Source organism: Hipposideros armiger, unplaced genomic scaffold, assembly GCF_001890085.2.
Source record: "Hipposideros armiger isolate ML-2016 unplaced genomic scaffold, ASM189008v1 scaffold_825, whole genome shotgun sequence".
Classification (NCBI taxonomy): Eukaryota; Metazoa; Chordata; class Mammalia; order Chiroptera; family Hipposideridae; genus Hipposideros; species Hipposideros armiger.
In genome coordinates this window covers 596,765-612,306 of record NW_017732175.1, presented here as the reverse complement: position 1 = coordinate 612,306, position 15,542 = coordinate 596,765, and the positions used below count along the sequence as shown (strand labels likewise).

The window sequence follows — 15,542 nt, the reverse complement described above, 5'->3', positions numbered from 1 at the left end:
AGCATTCCTCTTAGAAGATGAAGTCTATTTAACATTTTTTTCTTATCGTGTATTTCTTTCTTGTTTTGAAATTTAGAAGATTTTACCATCTTTAGGATAAGTGGTTTTATTTGTAGGGTTTTCTAAAATCCCAAGTAATGGCTTTGGTATAATAGCTGTGGCTCTATCAGTGTCTGAGGGTATTCTCTCGTCCTGCATTAGACAGAGCTCAGAGGAGTTATGTATTCTCTTGTTTTCTTCACATATATTTTAAGATAATTTTTATGATGTTTGACTTATTTTATAGTTTTAATATTTTTCTTCTTAAAGAAAATAAATATTTGTTTTTTCCCTGTTACCTATTAATAGGTATTTTCTAAGGGTTGGGACTAACCCCATCTTTGTTTCTCTCCTTGCATCAAATGATATTGAAAATATTTTAGAGTAAACCGTAATCCATTGCCAAGACTAATGGATACCACTTAATATACCCATTAGAATGGCTAAAATGAAAAGGGACTTACAATCCAAATGTAGAGAAGACGTAGAGCAAAGAAATCCTCATATATAGTTGGTGGGAGTTGAATCAGTACAACTGTTTTGATGAAACTGACAATATTAGCTAAAACTGGACATGTACATAATCTATGATGCACCAATTCTACTAGGCAATAGAAATGAATACATATATAGGACAAAAGATGAGTGTGTGTATGTGTGTGTGTTTGTGTGTATGGTGTGTGTGAATGTTCATAGCAGTATTGTTTGCAAATAGCTACAAACTAGAAACAACCTAAGTGTATATCAGTAGAACGGAGATATAATTGGAGGTGCTTAAAGTGGGTAGCAAATATCTGTAGTATTCACAGAATATGAGGGCAGACATCCAGATACAAAAATAGTTACATAATTTGGCAATGCTCAGCCAAAAGGAACCTTCTAACAGTGAGATAAAAGGGGAAAGTCTCACAAAATAGTTGCAGCAGTTATGAAGAGGATATTTGATCATAGCTTGTGTACAACTTTACAGTCATGTTATGGGATATGTTGCTAAAAGATCCCTGAATAATTGGTGACTTTGGGTTAAATAGTGTCAATCATGAGTACATGGACAGAAAGTCATCGGCAAGTTATAACCTCCTCCAAGTGAAACTTCAGCAAAGACTTAGGAGGATGTCTCGGGAGGACTGGGGAACTGGGCCTTTGGGTTCTCTTCTCATGTTCCGGGGTCAGGAAAAGCTAAATTCTCCTAAATGCAGATGAGAGTTTAAGGTGAGGGAATCAATACAGAGAAGAAGTTAACAGAAGCCTGGCAGGCACAGCATAATTGGTCTGTAGAGATTTTATCTCTGAGGGAAAAGAAAGTTATTCCTTCCAAGTCCTGCACCCTCCCCAGCCCTGATGCCTCTTGTCCTGAAGGCAAGGCAGCCATGCTCAGAGGCGTTCCAGTAGGTTCTCAGGACCACGGGTCAGGAAACCAGGGTTTCCTTAGCACAAAGCTTCTTCCTTGGCTCATTCAATTGGATTGAATTTGGTTACTGGAGAGAGAACTGTCCTGTTTTGGCACTTGGTTTTAAGAAAACACATCTTGAGTAGCCAACCTGAGGAGAAAGTGTTTTCAGATAGTCTGAGAAACGAAGCACCTCGCACAGGTCTGACTGCATTCATAGGAATGAATCACTGGGCTTAGCTACTACATACAGGCCGTGTTCCTGCACTGCACTGCACTGCACCCCTCAGCACCCGCCCACCGGAAATCTGCACCCAGAGGACAGGTTTGTGCTGACCGCTCATTCTTAAATAATAATGGTCAGAAGGTAACTTCCTCTGGATAACTGGCTTTAAACTTTCTGTTCCTCTGAGCAATATAGGCGTGCTTTGTCAAGTGGTGGGGAGAACAGCTTAGCCAATTAACATTTTGTGGCAATCTCAAGATTTCCAGGTGGCTTTCTTTTTTTAAGAAGAACGCTTGTGATGTTTATGAAGCTTGAATCACAATTCAGGGAAGAAAAGGTGCAGGAATGCTGTTTATGTTTACTATTATTGTCAGTTATACACCTCCACCTTACTTTTGAAAACCTGTTTTAACTTCTATTTATATATCAAAATTTCAAAAAATGCTTTAAACATTGTATTGTACCTCTTAACATTTTTTGGGTTAAAAAATTATTCTTTTTACTATTGGTGTTACATCTTTATTCCATTATCCTTCCCACTCTCCTCCCTCCAGTGAATTAGGACAGACTTAAAATCAGGTTCCATTCAATATGGATTTTGAGAGAGTTAAGGAGGGAAAAACTGGTTTCAACAAAGAAGTAAACACACTCCAGGGTTATGAATCGGCTCTAAGAAAGAGAATCACGTTTTCCAGTTAATCTTTGTCGAAACACTTTAATAAAACCTTTCCTACTTCAGGAAGAAGAGTTTTCTTCTCTTCTTGCATCTGAGCCACATCAGTGGGTTCTATTGTGATCCCCAACCCTGAAGGAAACATGCAATCTGGGAAATCATTTAATATTAGATGCCTATTTGGTATAAATGAACTTTCAGGCCTTTTGCCGCCTTAAGTGTCTGATATTTATTGGCTTATAACTAGGTTTGGTCTTTAGAGGCTGATGGGCAGGGAAAACCAGACGTGGATGAGTGAGTTCATTCTGCTGGGGCTGTCCAGCTGCTGGGAGACTCAGGTCTCCCTCTTCGTCCTTTTCCTGGCCATGTATCTGGTGACTGTGCTGGGGAACTTCCTCATCCTCCTACTTATCAGACTGGACAACAGGCTGAATACACCCATGTACTTTTTCCTCAGCGTCCTCTCATTTGTCGACATCTGTTACACCAACAGCACTGTCCCCCAGATGCTTGTTCACTTCCTGTCAGCCCGGAAGTCCATCCCGTTCCCCAGCTGTGTGCTCCAGCTCTATGCATCCTTGGCACTGGGCGGGTCTGAGTTCTTCCTGCTGGGAGCCATGGCCTATGACCGCTACGTGGCAGTGTGCCACCCGCTGCACTACACAGTCACCATGCACGGAGGGCTGTGCCTGGGGCTGGCTGCCGGCTGCCTGGTGGCTGGTTTCATTAATTCACTGATGGAAACAATCATCACCTTTCGGCTTCCTCTGTGTCACAACGTTATTAATCACTTTACCTGTGAGACCCTAGCGGTGCTACGGCTGGCCTGTGTGGACATCTCCTTCAACATGGTCATGGTGGCCATTTCGGGGTTTCTGGTGCTCATGGTTCCTTGTTCCCTTGTTCTGTTCTCCTATGGTCGTATAGTTTTCACCATTCTGCGCATTCGTTCTACTCAGGGGTGTAGGAAAGCTTTTGGGACTTGTGCCTCCCACCTCGCTGTGGTTTGCATGTGCTTTGGGGCTACCATCTTCACCTACCTGGGGCCACGGTCAGCTTCTTCAGTGGAAGAGGAGAAGATGGTTGCTCTGTTTTATGCTGTGGTGGCACCTATGTTGAACCCCTTGATCTACAGCTTGAGGAATAAGGATGTTATGGCTGCTTTCTGGAAAGTTTTAGAGAAATTTGGAGCTAAAGAGTAAAGACTAAGAACTTTTTATTATCTGTCATCAAAACCAAAAAGGAGATCAGATAAATATAGATGGGACTGCCACGTATACACAAAAGAAGACTGTTATGGTCAGATCCTTGCATTTGAATAAAGTGTTCCTCCATCTGATTAATGAATTTCTTTATATAGGCCAGAATCACCTAGTTTACATGTCAGTAATCCATGAGAGAGCCTCGTCTTAGGTCTTCTCATCTGTGAGCTTATCACATGGAAGTGGGGACATTTGGGATGTTCACAGGCACTTTTCTCATAGTTGAGGACATACCAATGGGCAAGATGGTAGGCTTATGGTTTGATTAGTTTTAACATGAAGCCTAAGCAATCAGTCCAGAAAATTCTCTTTATCGAGCACTTCATCTGCCCATTTTTAAAATTGCATAAGTGTATCAATGTTCAAATGAATGATCCGTGGCTGCATTCAACAGACTTGGTTTGCAGACTGAATAGATAGATGTATTCCACTGGTTAGGTTTACTTCAACTTGTGGAATACAATGGAAAATGTTCCTCTTTCTACATGACAATACTGCAGTTCTCTGTAGAACAAGCTTCCTCTAGGGTAATCACAAATGATTTTTTCAGCTCTTTGTAAAATGACAGCAATCTTAGAACTTTCAGTGTCATTTTTTTGTGTGTGTGCTTTAGAGTGTGATATGATATCCTGAAATAAATAACATATGACACAGTATTTGTTCAGACCAGTATATTGGATCTCATTTGCTTTTTAAGAAGCAAATTTGCTTTAAAGATGCAAAATATCTGTGACTTTACTATAGTCTTTTTTACTGTGGTAAAATATATATAACATAAAAGTTTCTATTGTAGCCATCTTTAAGTGTACAATTCAGTGGCATTAGTTGCATTTGAAAATATTGTGCAAACATCACCACATCCATTTCCAAAATTATTCATCACCATAATCTTTTATTTAATATTTTCCTAAGACTGTTTTCTATAAACTGGTTATGAAGTCTCTACACCCTTTCCAGTCTTTATTTTTAACTTAAATGTAGGTATGTATGTGTATATTTAGCTCTGCCAATTCTAATTGATTTTCACATATCACACCAACCTGCCAAGATTATTTTGAATTTTGATTCTCCAGTTTAGTCCATTAGTTTATTTTACCTTTGTGTTTCGTAGATACAGTAAGCAGAAAAAGTTATAAAAAGAAATACCAAATAGTACATGTCAATTATATATCACTGCAAACCTACCTCCTAGCAAAAAATAGGTTTACATGTCATATAATTGGAATCATATAGTATGTAGCCTTCTCAGATTGGCTTCTTTTTCTTAGTAATGTAATATACATTTAAGTTTCCTTCATGATTTAATAGTTCATTTCTTTTTGGAACTGAATAATATTCCATTGTCTGTATATTACCACAGTTTATCCATTCACCTGCTGAATGACACCTTGTTTGTTTTCATGTTTTGGTGATTATGAATAAAGTTGCTATAAACATTTGTGTGTAGATTTTGTGTGGACATATTTTGACTCCTTTTGATAAATACCAAACCCATTATTACTGGACCATGGGGTGAATATATGTTTAGTTTTGTAAGACACCATCAATCTGTCTTCCAAAGTGGCTGTGCCATTTTGCATTCCACCAGCAATGAACGGGAGTTCCTATCGCTCCACAGTTCACCAGTAATTGGTGTTGTCAGTGTTCTGGATTTGGGCCATTCTGACAGGTGTGTAGTAGTGTTTCATTGTTGTTTTAATTTGCATTTCCCTGATGACATCTGATATGCAGCATATATTTTCATATATTTATTTGCCATCTGTATATCTTCTTTGGTGAGGTAGGTTTTAAGGTATTGAGCCATTTTTAAATCAGCTTGTTTGTTGTCTTATTGTCAAGTTTTCAGACTTCTTTGTATTTTTTGGATAGCAATTCTTTATCAGGTATATCTTTTTGCAAAACTTTTCTTCCAGTGTGTGGCTTGTCCTTTCATTCTCTTGACACCATTCACTCTCAAATGGTGACAGAAGTACATATTTACATATGAAAGAACTCAGTAAAATTAATACCCATTCATCCTTTATTAAGGCTATAAAAATTACAACAAAAAATGTGCAGACAACTTTAGGCAACAAAAAAATGGCATAAATAAAGGACTTGGGGCGTGAAAATTAAGTTCTGATAGGACAGACAATGAGCTAAAACCTTCTCGTATAAAATTAAGCTTTAAAAGCCATAAACTTTTATTTGTTGAAAGTGAAGAAATCAAAGCGACTGATAAGTACAAAATGAAGCTGCTGCCCCCACAGGGAATGAGAACTTGGATAGAGCCCAGTCAAGAAAGAGGTTTTAATTAAATTCGATTAATCACTTTTCCTTAAGAGACTATCCCAAAAAGTTTGTTGCTGCCTCACAACCCTGTTTATCTGAGACTTGACAGGAAGTCCACACTTTATAGGTTGTCCATCATCATCATCTGGGCTTTCATCTCAATTTGGCCTACACATCTGACCAAAATATTAACCTGCTGTGATACCACAATCATTTCCAGTTGTCACCTGAAACTCATGCTCTGTTTTCAGCAAAAGGCTCTGTATATTCTGATTGCCTTCCTTGCATGATTCTTCTTTTTCTTGCTCTGACTTGAACCTGACTGTTCACTGAGAACTCAGCCCTCTCAGATCCAGCCCTGTGCCTCCCATTATTTCCTCTAATACCGGGTAGGAAGGTGAAGAGGCTATCTTCCTTGATCTTGTGCCACTTCCAGACCATCGCTTGTTACTTTTCTCTAAATAACTCCAGCTTCTTTGAAGCATATGCTGTCAAACTAGGGCACCATCATGCCTCTTTTCTTCATCATTTACCATCTGTCCTCTTCATTTTGCACTGGTTTACCACTAATTCTCTCATCACATGTAGAAATTTCTACAGCTGTGCAGCAGATCCACTCGGCACCCTGGCCTCAGTTAGCTAACTTCTGTGTCGTTCCAATGTTTTTACGTCTGACCCACTCTCAGCCACCCACTTCTGTGATCATACCCTAGACCTTTCCATTGCCAATAATTGCATTAGCTCTAACATCTCTGTATCAAGGACCCCACTCTGGCCATTCACTCCAAATTCTATCTTTCCAGTGCACGCCATATAGTACAACTCCAACAAATTTTGACCCCAGCATGACCTCTACTAGAGTAACTCTAACACATGTTTCTCATCCATTACCCCCCCCCCACACACACACACATTTTGTCTTATTACCCCTCTTTCCCAGCACAGGTTCCATGCCCACTTGTATGGTCATTCCTTACATATACTCACTCTCTAGTCATCTCAAGGACATCGCATTTGCAGTTAACCCTCCTCTCCTGCATCCAGAAGTAGATTTACCGTGAAGCTAATAAACTTAAGCTGCAGGGCCCCTTACTTGCATGGGGTCCTCCAAGGTACATAGTCATGCGTTTTTCTTTTTAAAATATGCTTTATGAATTTTTTCAAAATTAAGAATTTTAATTGCAATTGGTTGGGCCGATGTCGCTTTTCATTCTCACTTTACATTTCTCTTACTTGTCCTAGTGGCAGGTAGTGCTGGAGTGGCTGTGAGCATTCTGGGGACCCAGCTAAGCGAATACGGAGTTGCGGTTCTGTCCTCATTTTCTAGGGCTGCCGTAACAAAGTACCACAAACTGGGTGGCTTGAAACCACAGAAACTTATTCTTTCAGAGTCCTGGATCTGGAAGTTAGATCAGGATGTCCGCAGGGCCATGCTCCCTCTGCAGACTCTAGGAAAGAATCATTCCTTACTTCTTCCAGGTTCTGGTGGTCCCAGGTGTTACTTGGTTTGTGTCAGAATACTCCAGTCTTTGCTTTCCTCTGTCTTCACATGGCTTTCTTCTCTATGTGGCTTTTTGTGTCTTCTCCTCTTCTCATAAAGACACCAGTCACTGAATTTAGTGCCCACCCTAAATTTATCTCAATTTCCTCAATGAATTACATCTGCAAAGATCCTATTTCCATATAAGGTCACATTCTGAGTTTCTGGGTAGACATGTATTTTGCGGGGACACTAATCAAACCAGTATAGGTACATCTGGTTTGGATTCAGTGGAACACATTTTCATGTGATTCACTCCAATTTATAGTTAAGTTATTGCTAGTCACACAGGTTGGCTTTCAAGAATACTCCTACTGTTCACTGTGCTGCCTTACCCAGTATCATTTACGAAGACAGGAGTTAGTCAGTGGAAAGTTCTTCCAAATCTTACTGCTCACTTGAAAGAGCTTTAATAAGCCAGTAGGTATAAAATGAAGTAATTAAAATAATATAAAAGGAGAGGCAGAAATGGGAAACAAAGAACAAATGAGACAAAAATAAAAGCAAATAGCAAGATGCTAGATTTAAATGCAAGTTTACCTACAATAACCTTAAATGAAAACTGTCTAAACATAATAGTTAAAAAACAGAGGACATCATGTAGCATAAAAATGGAAAGACGCAGCTATGTGCAGTCTACAATCAATCCATTTTTAATAAAAAGACATAGATTAAAAGTAAAAAGATGAAAAAGACATACCATGCAATATGAAAATCAGAAAGCTGGAGTGACTGTATAACATCAAATGAAGCAATCAGAAGAATAAAGAATATTGCCAGGAAAAAGTAAGACCTATAATGATAAAGGGTATTGATTAGTCGAGGGCACATAAATGTTCTAATAATCTAATAACAGCTAAAAATACATTAAAAATACATAAACAAATTTACCACTATTATTGGAGATGTTAACATCATTCTCTAGTATTTAATAGATCAAGTAGATGAAAACCAATAGAGATATAGCATACTTGAACCAACTTGACCTAATTGAAATTTTTAGATCACTCCATCCAGCAACAGAAGAATACAAATGTCAACACTTGTAAAATAATTGAAATCATACAGAGTGTTTCCTTTAAACGTAGTGGAATTAAGTCAGAAATAAGTAAGAAAAAGACCTCTGGAAGTCCCCCAAATATGTGGGAACTAAACCCTATTTTTATAAATAATCCATAAATTAACAACAAAGGAAATTAGAAAAATATTTTAAATTTAATAACAAGAAAATACAATATATAAAATTTGTACCTGGCCACTGAAGCAGAGCTTACAGAAAAATTTAAAGCACTAAATGCTTATGTTAGAAATTTCTCAACTTAATGACTCAAGCTGTAACTTCTAAGAAGCTAGACAGAGAAGATCAAATTAAATATATAGAATACAGAAGGAAAAAGATAAAACAGAAAGCAATTTTTTAGAATCCCCAGAAAAACAACTGAGAAATTCAGCGAAACCATGGTAAGTTTATTTGAAAAATTTAATCACATTGGAAAATCTTTAGCCAGATTAATCAAGAAACAAAGAAAATAAACATAACTAAATAAAAAATTAAAGAGAGCACATTTCTACAGATCCTAAGACATTAAAAAAATACTAAGGCAATATTTTAAATAGATTTATAGCAATCATTTGAAGAGGCTAAATGAAATAAATAAATACTTGGAAAATTAAAAAACTACCAAAGCCCGCATGAAAAAAGAAATAGGCAGCCTGAAAACTTTCTATCTATGAAAGAAATTAAATTACAGTTAAAAATCTTCCCACAAAGAAAACTTCAGGTCCAGGTATCTCCACTAATGGATTCTACCAAAAGTAACACATCACACTAGTTCTACATAAACCATTCTAGAAAACAGGAGAGGAAATACTTATCACATCATTTTGTGAAGGCAGAATTACCCTCACACCATAACCAAACCAAGACATTACAAGGAAAGACAAACCATAGACTAAACCCCTTCATGAACACATAACAGTTCTAATAAAATATTACCAAATAAAATCCAGTAATTTATAAAAATATAATAGATCATGACCTTGGGGAGTTTATGCAAGGAATCCAAGTTTGGTTCAACATCCAAAAAGAAATCAGTTTATTTTACTCGATTGATAGACTAAAAGGGAAGATAATTGATTATCTCAATAGGTGCAAAAGAGGTGGTTGATATAATTCAACATTAATTCATAACAAATATCTTTAAAAACTAGACATATATTCACTTTAAAGTAATGATGTTTCAGTAAAAATCACTGAAAATGGTGGAGTAGGGAATCCTAAGACTCCATTCCTCCACAAAAACAGCTAATAAGCTGGCAAAATTTTTCAGAAATAACTTTTGCAGAACTCTGGAATCTAGTGAAAAATTGACAACAAGGGAAAGATGAACAAAGAACGAAGCTGCTGCATTGTAGTAACATACTGCTGGAGTATTTCAAGTGACAACCTGTTATCTGCCACCTCCCAGATTGGTGGCAGCCATGAAGGTGATAGCTACGTTTCTGGTTCAGGTTGCTAGCCGAGAATAGCAATATGGACCTTACGCTCAAAGAATTTTCCTTGCGAGTTTCAACCTATCGGCAGGTTGAAGAACTCCTGAAGGACTACCATAGAAGCTTGCCTTTGTTTTTCTGACTCAGCATTTTCAGGGCCGGAATGGCTTCTCAGGTGGCATTTGCCAAAAGTATGGAAAGGTAGAAGTATTGGCCACAGCAGCCTGAGACTGGGGATAGCTGTGGAGACAAGCATCAGACAGACTGAAAAGACCGGGAAGGAAGAGGTTGGAAAAGTCCATAAGTTGGAGAATAAGGCCTTTAAGACCCAAGGTCTATGCTGGAGAATTGAGAAAGCTGAATGCATACCCAGGGCTGGACACAGGCTTAGAATAAGCCTGAGATTTCACCTTTGGGTGACCTTCAGTCTCTGCACAGTAGGAAGTGGAGGCTAAGGCAGAGTTGTAAATGGCCTGGGTAAGTGTTCAAGGAGTGCCCCATATGGAGCCAAATGTCCAAGTGGTGAATAGGTAAAAAACTGGTAACATCATATACTGGAATATACTCAGCAACAACAACAACAACAAACAACAACAACAACAACAACAACAACAATAATAAAAACTCTCCTTATGATTAAAAGACCTGGACATAACACAACAGAGAGAAGAAGGCTGAAAAAAGAAGGCGAACAGCCAAGGGATCTCAGGACCCGAGGGACAGCATGACAGTGAGTTCCCTGGGTTTCCTGGTGGTTTCCCATATACCCTGGACAGAGATCTTTAGAATTCTCCTGCCTGGAATTGCCAACAGATATAGACAAAAACAGCTCCAAGAAAAGCCTACACATCGTAGCTGAATTCTAGGGTAAGACAGTGTCAGCATGTCATAGCGTTTCACCAGTTTGTATCTGCTGAACACCTCTGACCTATTTGGGGTTCTTCGTTTGAAATTTGAGCGCCAGATATCTTGTATGAAGGATCACAGCCACAGTAAATCATGGAACCCTCTCCCAATAGATGGGCATTCCTATCTTTGGAGAAGTGCGCTCCCCTTTTCAGCCTCCCTGGCACACTGCCACCACACAGGTGACCAGAATGTGGTTAGTGCAACTACTGTCATTTCCATTTCTATTTGTGACCAACACATCATGATATACTTCAAATCCATGTGGGAAAATTGTCGATAATATTAAATTATACATTCTAGGGGATATTAGTTTTTCTGGGACTTGGAGGTAAATCAAGGCCAGACATTTGAGAGAAGCAACTTATTTTTATTTGCTGCACTGTGGTTTGCATACTTCAGCCCTGTAAGATAGACTGTTAAAGGCTGCTTAGTTACCAGTGTGGTAGCCTGTACTGTTAATACCTGTCAACGTCTCGATGTACCATTTCATGAAACCACAATTTGACAGCTTTTCTTTCCATGAGGGCTGCTTCAGAGTCCAGCAGGTTACAGAGAAGTGATGTTTAGTGAACTAGAGTTTAGTCCCAGATTGTACAATATTGGTCAAGTGGCTCCCGAAGGCAGCTGACAAAGTAATGACGGGGCCGGCCGAGTGGCGCGATGGTTAAGAACTGGCTTGGGACGCCAAAGGGCCCTGGTTCGGATCCCACATATGAGGGCCAGTGACACTGCCCTCCACAGCTGAGATGCTGAACAACAGCTCAACCTGAAGCTGGGCTGCTGTGAGTCGCCGGCGACGGCATAGGCTGCAGCCCCTGTGGCAGTAGGTTGACATGGGCTACTGCATGTGGCCAGCAGCCAGCGTGAGTGGCCAGCAGCCGCCATGAGCAGCCGTCCAGAAGCCGGCGACTGATATGCCTCACCTGGGAAGAGCTCAATGATGATGCCAACTTGGGCCAGTGAAGCAACGTCCTCCACAACTAGACTGAAGAACAAAAGGACAGCAACTTGTCTGTTCCCCTTCCCCCAATTCCCCAGCACTGTTCCCATCCCCCCAATTCCCCAATAAAAATCTTAAAAAAAAAGTAATGATGATCCCACCATGATAAACCTATTTAGCACACAGTTATGGCACAAGCATTTATAACAAAAACTTGAATTTAAAAACTTACTAAAGTGTAGCAATATAAGTCTACTTTGGGTATTGATATCTCCCTTGGGGCACTGATATAACCATCCTGTTTTAAGTAAGCTAAAGATTGAATAATAATTGAAAATAATGTATATAGATTTAAAGGTACTAATTTTTTTCTTTTCATGTTTCAACAAAGAATACATTGAAATGTGGTTCTTTCCAAAGCATGTGGCCATAAGTAGATTTCCCCTATGGAACTCGTATCAGGTAAAACAAATCCGATTCCCACAACAGGCCAAGAGAAATTTCTCCTGGCTCCCCCCACAGAGACCTGCACTGCCATCGTCAGGGTTGTTTTCTCTTGGGTCTTGGCAGAGATATAGAGAAAGTCTTGATACCATTTAAAACCCTCAGAATCCAAAGATCTTCCCAGCTTGGTGTGCCTAAGACCACTGCAGCTTCCCAGGGCGGGCGAGGGGTCCTCTGGCCCTGGGGTGCTCAGAGAACCAGCCTGGTGCCGCAGCAGGCACCAGTGTGGCCGAGTTTCTGGCCCTCACTTCTCCTCTAGTGCTGGCTGTCAGTAGGGGAGCAGCTGGGTAATCTCTGCCCATTCTCTCCTTCTGGGTTTAGAGAGTGGGTTCCTCGCATCTGTTAGACTTCTTCCTGTGTTAGAATCAGTGAAGAATTTCTTTTCATAGTCCATCCCATCAGAGTCTGCTGAGCCAAGGTAAGCATCCCCTCTCCCAGCATCACTTTCTAACAGTGCAGGGGGCTCTGTTCCAGGCTCCTAGGGCACAGCAATCTTTAAATCCTAAATATTTAATTCTACTGTCACATTTCCTTCTTCTACCCAACCTCAGTCCTCAGCAATCAGTCAGGGTGATTGATATTCTCATCTTTTGAGCTCTTAAGTGCAGCCAGGGGTGTAGTGAGCTGAGGGAACACAGTCCACTTACTACTTTTGAGGGGCACCTCTTGGTGTTGGATCAGAAATAAGTGTCCCAGGTTCTGACCCCAACCTGCAGAGCCCTCGCATGCCTTCAGGCTTCCCAGACGCTGCAGGTGGCTGCGTCTTCCCAGCAGCTCACTTGTGGTGATGGTCACAAAAACTGCGCTTGTCTCAGCAGGGATGGAGGTTAGGTTTTCATAGAACTTGAATGACTTGGGACCTACACCTGTGCAGAATGCAGACAAAACTAAGGGGAAGTGCGCACACAGCAGGCACTGACTGGAGAGAAGAAGCTAGGATGCTGGATTCTAGATCAGTGGTAAAACTCTGCTATGATGGCTAACAAGTGCGATTACGCTATGATGGAGTAGGCATTATTATGACTGGAAAAAGTCTATAAATTTTATGATAAAATAATGCACTGACAATAAATGTGGTCAATTCCTCCTATTAGAACACCATAATTAGTGCCTATGTCCTCTTCATTCAGTTGATGAGGAATAGGGAAGATTTTTTTTGTAGTAGAGCTTCCTCTAGGGGTGCAAAGCTGTGTGTAGTTTGTAAACAGATATGTCTAGATATGTTCATCTTTGTCTTTTTAACAAACGCAGCTGGGGTGGTTTTTCTCTGTGTTAGTTTTTAACCGTATCAGACCTGAGGCCCTGAACCTAACTGTCCCCTATACCTGGGCTCCTGAGCATTAAAGAGAAAAAACCAACATGATATCGAAAAATGTTAGTTACATGCAAACAAGTGGTTAGAATAAGATGGAACTTGGAGACATTGTAGAAAGTAGGTCTACCTTTCATCTAGCGCCAATATTCCACCTTTGTGTGCCAATCCACCCAGCAGGATGAGCCTTGTTTCACACAGAGGTGCTTCTTGCAAAGTGAGCACCAGATGTTGCTCTTCACCTTCTTGCATGGATTATCTTTGTAAGACACTCCAGGATTTTGCTTGTTGTACCTGGAGTGCTTTTCCATGCACACAACACAGATATGATTAGATAAGATATGATTAGAAATTACCAAAAAATCGGTACAGCGGTCTGGTAGGGTTAAGTATCTGCTGTGAGGGGAGGGGGTCTTCCAACTAGTTTCTCAGTCTGGGCAACTTTGACCCGTCCAAATCCATCCCCGCATTAGATGCTAGGGTGAGATATGAGGACATTACAGTCATCTGAAAAACAGCCAGTGCTTGCTTATTGTTTATTCTGCAGGATAATTTTTAAATGCCTTCCTATTTCATATGAAGGTCTCCATGATCTGGCCCATGACACTGCTTTTGGTTCTCTTTCTCCTTCCATCCCTTTGCACTGTTCATTCACTCATAATTTGTCCACTCACACAGCAGTCAGGCCACTCATTCATCTGCCAGAATGCCTCATCCTCTCTCTCATTTATATTTCAAGACTCAGTCCAATAATTATCTCTTCTCTGATACATTTACCAGGCATTTTTCTATGTTCGTTTCTGTTTTGTGTGTCTGAATATGTATCTGTCATACACACACACACACACACACACACACACACCCAGGGTCCCCAAAAATGTACCCATTTTAAGAGGTATTATCTATGTATTACTTTTCAAAGTTGAATTGAATTATGGTAGCAATGTATAGTACAACGTTCCTTTATGCCCATATTCAATCCATCAGTTATTGTTAAAGATTCTTCTAAAATGTATCTTCTATCAGCCCACTTCTCTGAAACCACTGTAGTAACCCCCAGACAGTCTCACAACTCCCACTCCTGCTTCCATGGAGTCTGGCGATGACCAAGTTGTCTTTCCAGAGCGTAAATCATACTGAGCCCCTACTCAGCTCTAGTCCTTCACCTTCTTCCAATTTATTTAGTATTTAGAACACTATTCATATCCCTTATTACTACTACCTCTGGGGACTTGCACATTCTGGCCCTGGCCCACGTTCCTCACCTGGTCCTCTGTGCCCTCCCCACCCATCACAGCTCAGCCATGGTGGCCTCATTTCAGTGCAGCCCTCTCTCAGCTCAGCTTTTCAAAGGGCTGGGGCCCTGGAATCCCTCTCTGCCTAGACATCACTTCCTCGGAGGTCACAGGGACCTCCCCTGATCACACTAGTATCATTTTCTGTTTTTTAACCTTCATAGAAAAGGTCTCAAATTTTATTATGTATTTCTATCTTTGTTTATTAAAATAAAGCTCCACCTGCAAGGACAGGAAGCTGCCTGAGAGGAAGCCCATATTTCTTTTGCTCACCACTCTGCTTGGCTCACAGCCTTTACACACCCCCGCTTATTAGCCCATACCTGCCTTTTTAATGCCCTCCTATGGGGGAAGAGCCTCTTTCACACTTACTGTTATTTATAGTTCATATAAAATTTTACTGTCATTATTTCATGTGGATTTTGATCCATAGGGATATAAGCTGAATGCATATTAATATTTACATTTACAGAAGAGGAAACTGGGTTTCAGAGAGGATAATATTTCAAGGTCATATAGCAAATCAAGGGCAGACATGGTCCAGGTCTTTAATCCTGAGAAGCATGACTCTTCCCATCTCACCTTGTACCTCACAGATGATGACAGCTGCACCCCCATCTCCATGGAAGAGAAAGTCATAGCAGGTGAGGGGTCCATAAGCTGTCAGGAAGAACTTTGGAGCTCTGGG

At 40.2% G+C, this 15,542-nt stretch overlaps 1 protein-coding gene across 1 annotated transcript; it reads left to right on the top strand.

Moving 5' to 3' along the window:
• The first annotated feature begins 2,594 nt into the window (after positions 1-2,594).
• Positions 2,595-3,530, top strand: LOC109374476 (olfactory receptor-like protein OLF3). The gene has a single exon (XM_019629097.1). The coding sequence runs from the start codon at positions 2,595-2,597 to the stop codon at positions 3,528-3,530; it is 936 nt and encodes a 311-aa protein (XP_019484642.1).
• Positions 3,531-15,542: the final 12,012 nt, after the last annotated feature.